At 50.4% G+C, this 6,000-nt stretch overlaps 1 protein-coding gene across 1 annotated transcript in view; it reads left to right on the top strand.

The window, feature by feature from the left end:
- The first annotated feature begins 1,109 nt into the window (after positions 1–1,109).
- Positions 1,110–6,000, top strand: part of asic1c (acid-sensing (proton-gated) ion channel 1c) — an 81,096-nt gene continuing 76,205 nt past the window's right edge. Inside the window, exon 1 of the mRNA XM_060823937.1 lies at positions 1,110–1,670. Within this exon, the coding sequence (XP_060679920.1) occupies positions 1,110–1,670 (561 nt within the window). The remainder of the gene's footprint in view (positions 1,671–6,000) is intronic.

The following is a 6,000-nucleotide window of genomic DNA, read 5'->3' as shown; positions in this document are numbered from 1 at the left end:
CATTCAGCCCGTCAAGCCTATCCAACCAGTCAGTGAGGTCATGGCTGAGTTGTGGTCTAACTCCATATCCCTTCACATCATTGGGTAATAAAAATGTATTTACTTCAGATTTAAAATAAATAATGGATCTAGTTGACATTTGTACGCACGCACACTCATAGGGTTAAACTGAGAGTGAGAACCGATGGGTGTGCCTGTCTCTGTACAGGTATCCGCGAGCATTTGTAACTGTGTGGGTGAATGTATCAGTGTGAGGGAGTGTGTCTGTCTGTGTGATTGTGTCACTATGAGTGTGTGTGTGTCTGTGTGTATATTTATGTGTGTGAGTGTGTCTGTGTGTGTATATCTGTGTGTGTGAGTGTGTCTGTGAGTGTGTCTGTGTGTGTATATCTATGTGTGTGAGAGTGTGTATGTGTGTGTGTGTGTGTGTATATCTGTGTGTGTGAGTGTGTGTGTGTCTGTGTGTGTATATCTATATCTGTGAGTGTGTATGTGTGTGTATATCTATGTGTGTGTGTGTCTGTGTGTATATTTATGTGTGTGAGTGTGTCTGTGTGTGTATATCTGTGTGTGTGAGTGTGTGTGTGTGTGCGCGCGCGAGTGTGTCTGTGTGCGTATGTGTTTGCAGATATCTATCTGAGTGTGTGTGGGTGCACCCATGCATGAGTATCTGAGTGTGTGTGTAAGTGAGTAAGTGTGAGTATGAATGTGAGTGTGTGAGTGTGAGCGAGTGTGTGTGAGAGTGAGTTACTGTTCCTCCCCTGTGGTGTGTGAGTGAAGCAGCCTCTGGTCTGTACTCACCAGCAGCTGCCAGCACTGGGTGGTACTGCCTCCTGGTTCGGGGAGACCGCAGGCTCCTTGCAGTGAGCTGATTGGCCCGTGGCTGAGCGAATGTTTGGGATTGGCTATAAATCAAAGGGCTGAGCTGAGGCCAGCCAATTGGAGGCTGTCCATTCACTGGATCCATCTCTCTCTCTCTCTCTCTCTCTCTCTTTCTGCACAGTTGCTGACTGGTTGGCTGGGGTTTTCCGGAACGTTCTGTTGTTATAGTGACAGGTTATTTGGCCCTGCCAGCTGTGGAGTGCCGGTGGCCCGCCGGCGGGTGGATCATGGATTTGAAAGGAGGCTCAGAGAGCAGCAATGAGAGCATTCGGCCCTCCAACCTGGAATCCTTCGCCAGTAGATCCACTCTGCACGGGATCAGCCACATTTTTGCCTACGGCCCAATGAGCATCCGCAGGATCCTGTGGATTCTTTCCTTCCTGGGTTCCTTCAGTCTCCTGTCACTGGTCTGCGTGGAGCGGGTCACTTATTATTTCGAATACCCTCACGTGACCAAACTGGACGAGGTATCAGCTGGGAACCTGACCTTTCCCGCTGTCACGATCTGTAACCTCAATGAGTTCCGCTTCTCCCAGATCACCCAGAACGACCTGTACCATGTCGGCGAGTTCCTGGCACTGCTGAACGAGCGCTACGAGATCACCAGGCCGGCGCTGGCGGAGCCCCACGTCCTGGCTGCCCTGAAGAAACTCGCCAACTTTCGTCACTTCAAACCCAAACCATTCAACATGTCCGACTTCTATAATCGTACGGGCCACACCATCCACGACATGCTGTTAATGTGCACCTATCGCGGTGAAAACTGTACTCACCACAACTTCACCACCGTGAGTACATCAGCACCACCCTCACTGCTGCTGGGGGGGAGGGGGAGGGGAGGGGGTCTGTGCTGCATTGTGGGTGGGAGGGATCCTCTCCTGAACCAAGTGGGGCCCAGCATTCGTAAAGATGGCAGGGATCATGGAATCCTTACAGTGCACAGAGAGGCCTTTCAGCCCATCGAGTCCACACTGACCATCCAAAGAGCACCCCGCCCAGATTCACTCCCCTACCCTAACCCGGCATTTCCCACCGCTAACCCACCCTCACCTGCACATCTTTGGACAGTGGGAGGAAACCCACACAGACACGGGGGGAATGTGCAAACTCCACACAGACAGTCCCCCGAGGCTGGGATCGAACCTGGGATCCTGGTGCTGTGAGCAGGTGCTAACCACTGATGGGGTAGGATGGATTGCTTACAACAAAACTGTGGGGGTGGGGGAGATGGGGGAAGTGTGGGGGTGGAGGAGGTACGAGAAATTCAGGAGGGTGGAGTAGGGGGGAACAGCATGGGGAGGTGTGCCGAGTGTAGCAGGAAAGGACACCAGAGACGAAGGTGGAAGCTGGGAATCTCTGCCGTCGGTGCGCGGAAAGGCTCTGTCTCTGAGTGTACACCTCGGAAACGATGGAGCTGAATTAATCACACAAATGAAAACCAACCGATCGGAGCTCCTGACCATAACCGAGAGGTGGCTGCACGGTGACCAAGGCTGGGAAATGAGCCCATTCTCAAGGACGAGGGTGAGGCTGGCTACACCCAGCATTTCCCGCCCATTCCAGAGTGAATGACATTGGTGTGGGTCTGGAGTCACGTGTAGGCCAGAGAAGGATGGCAGATCTCCATCCTAAAGGACATTATTGAAGGGGTATTACTGTCACCAACAGTGTTGACATGGTCATCACTCAAGGGACCTTGGGAACAAGGTACTGAACTGTACTGTCACCAGCTGCTGTGCTGGGGTTCGAACCCCGGTCTGCAGAACATGAGCCTGGGATTCTGAATTCCTCAGGCAGTGACATTACTCCAACACTGCCACCTCCCTCTGACAGAAGAGAAGGAAGGGGACATTTAGCCCATCGAGTTTACTCCGACCACTCACCAACATCCCAGCTAATTGCCTGTTTCCCCACCCCCGAGGGACTGAGGATTGGTTACCAGACAGAAAACAGAGAGCGGGAATAGAAGGGGTTTTTATTAGATTAGATTACTTACAGTGTAGAAACAGGCCCTTCGGCCCAACAAGTCCATACCGACCCGCCGAAGCGCAACCCACCCATACCCCTACATTTACCCCTTACCTACCACTATGGGCAATTTAGCATGGCCAATTCACCTGACCCTCACATCTTTGGACTGTGGGAGGAAACTGGAGCATCCGGAGGAAACCCACGCAGACACGGGGAGAACGTGCAAACTCCACACAGTCAGTCACCTGAGTCGGGAACTGAACCTGGGTCTCAGGTGCTGTGAGGCAGCAGTGCTAACCACTGTGCCACCGTGCCGCCCACAACTCTCCAGTTGGCAGACTGCGATTAGTCATGGCTGGTGAATATGGAGTCACAAATGATTAGAATGGATGGCCTGGAAATATGCAGGGAAGAGGTTCTGGGAATATTGGAAAGGATGAAAATAGATAAGTCTCCTGGGCCTGATGGCATTTACCCTAGGATCCTATGGGAAGCTAGGGAGGAGATAGCAGAGCCATTGGCCTGGATTTTTATGTCGTCATTGTCAACGGGAATAGTACCAGAGGACTGGAGGATAGCGAATGTGGTCCCATTGTTCAAGAAAGTGAGTAGGGACAGCCCTAGTAACTATAGGCCAGTGAGTCTGACTTCAGTGGTGGGCAAAGTCTTAGAGAGAATGGTAAGGGATAAGATTTATGAACATCTGGATAGGAATAACGTGATCAAGGATAGCCAGCATGGTTTTGTGAATGGCAGGTCGTGCCTCACAAACCTTATTGAGTTCTTTGAGAAGGTGACTAAGGAAGTGGACGAGGGTAAAGCAGTAGATGTTGTGTATATGGATTTTAGTAAGGCGTTCGATAAGGTTCCCCATGGTAGGCTAATGCTAAAACTACAGAGGTATGGCATTGAGGATACATTAGAGGTTTGGATTAGGAATTGGCTGGCTGGAAGGAGACAGAGGGTAGTAGTTGATGGACTATGTTCATCTTGGAGTGCAGTTACTAGCGGTGTTCCACAAGGATCTGTTTTGGGACCATTGCTTTTTGTTATCTTTATAAATGATCTAGAGGAAGGGCTTGAAAGCTGGGTAAGCAAGTTTGCGGATGACACAAAAGTCGGTGGAGTTGTGGATAGTGAGGAAGGAAGTGGTAGGTTACAGCGGGATATAGATAAGTTGCAGAGCTGGGCAGAAATGTGGCAAATGGAGTTCAATGTAGCTAAGTGTGAAGTCATTCACTTTGGTAGGAGTAACAAGAAGATGGATTACTGGGCTAATGGTAGGCTACTTGGTAGTGTGGATGAGCAGAGGGATCTTGGTGTCCATGTACACAGATCTCTGAAAGTTGCCACCCAGGTAAATAGTGCTGTGAGAAAGGCATACGGTGTACTGGGCTTTATTGGAAGAGGAATTGAGTTCCGGAGTCCTGAGGTCATGTTGCAACTGTATAAGACTCTGGTGCGGCCTCATCTGGAGTATTGTGTGCAGTTTTGGTCGCCATACTATAGGAAGGATGTGGAGGCATTGGAACGAGTGCAGAGGAGGTTTACCAGGATGTTGCCTGGAATGGTAGGAAAATCTTATGAGGAAAGGCTGAGGCACTTGGGGCTGTTCTCATTGGAGAAGAGAAGGTTTAGGGGAGATTTGATAGAGGTGTATAAGATGATTAGGGGTTTAGATAGGGTCGACACTGAGAACCTTTTACCGCTAATGGAGTCAGGTGTTACTAGGGGACACAGCTTTAAATTAAGGGGTGGTAGGTATAGGACAGATGTTAGGGGTAGATTCTTTACACAGCGGGTTGTGAGTTCATGGGATGCCCTGCCAGTAGCAGTGGTGGACTCTCCTTCTTTATGGTCATTTAAGCGGGCCTTGGATAGGCATTTGGAAGTTATTGGGCTAGTGTAGGTTAGGTAGGATTCGGTCGGCGCAACATCGAGGGCCGAAGGGCCTGTACTGCGCTGTATCTTTCTATGTTCTATGTTCTATGATCCATCGACCAGAACCACTGCTCTGCACAGTCTGAATCAATTAAGAACAAAGAAAATGTACAGCCCAGGAACAGGCCCTTCGGCCCTTCAAGCCGGAGCCAATCCAAATCTACTGTCTAAACCTGTCGGTCAATTCCTAAGCATCTGTATCCCCCTGCACCCCACCTACTCATGTATCTGTCCAGATGCATCTTAACTGAATCTACTGTGCCTGCCTCTACCACCTCTGCTGGCAACGCGTTCCAAACACCCCCCACCCTCTGTGTGAAGTACTTGCTGCGCGTATCCCCCTAAAACTTTCCACCTCTCATCTTGAAAGCGTGACCTCTCGTTATTGAATTCTTCACCCTGTCTATACCCTTCATGATTTTGTAAACCACAATCAGGTCCCCCCTCAATCTCCTTTTTTCTAATGAAAATAAACCTAACCTACTCAACCTCTCTTCTTCGCTAACACCTTCCATACCAGGCAACATCCTCGTAAACCTTCTCTGCACCCTCTCCAAAGTGTCCACATCCTTTTGGGAATGTGGCGCCCAGAACTGTACACAGTTTTCCAAATGCGGCCGAACCAACATCTAGTACAATGTTAACATTAAATTACTTAAAGGGGTGGCCAAACAGTCCTGGTTGGTGGAGGATAAAATGGGGCAGGAAGGTGGGATGTGAGGCTAATATCACAAGCTTGAAGGGGGTTCTGATAGGCCGAGCTGACGGGGGGTATTGTGGACGGAGGATCACATGGATTAGTGTGAAGTGACTCACTTTGGGAGAAGGAACAGAAATGTGGCAGGAGTTTGGGAACTACCTAACATCACATCTGGGCGCCGTGAGCAGGAGGGTTTGGGGACTGGAGCAGGGACGTCCCACAATGTGGGGACCTGAAATGTGAAGGTCCAAAAGTGCTGGAGAAACTCCGTGGGTCTGGCAGTGTCTGTGCGGGATGAATGTCCCCAGGGCAAGGACTTCCTGCTGGAGTTGGGATAAATCCTGGTGAGACCACAGCTGGAGGGTTGGGGACGCGTGTGGGCCCCTTGTTTAAGGAAGGGTGGACCCTCCATGGAGGGCGTGCAGCAGACAGGGTTCCTGCGATGGTCAGACTGCTCTGTGAGAAGGGATTGAGGAAACTGGGGCCTGGACTCACCAGGGTTTAAA

The sequence above is a fragment of the Hemiscyllium ocellatum genome, chromosome 4 (assembly GCF_020745735.1).
Source record: "Hemiscyllium ocellatum isolate sHemOce1 chromosome 4, sHemOce1.pat.X.cur, whole genome shotgun sequence".
Lineage (NCBI taxonomy): Eukaryota > Metazoa > Chordata > Chondrichthyes > Orectolobiformes > Hemiscylliidae > Hemiscyllium > Hemiscyllium ocellatum.
The sequence above is the reverse complement of the archived record's forward strand: the minus strand, read 5'-3'. Positions and strand labels throughout refer to the sequence as shown.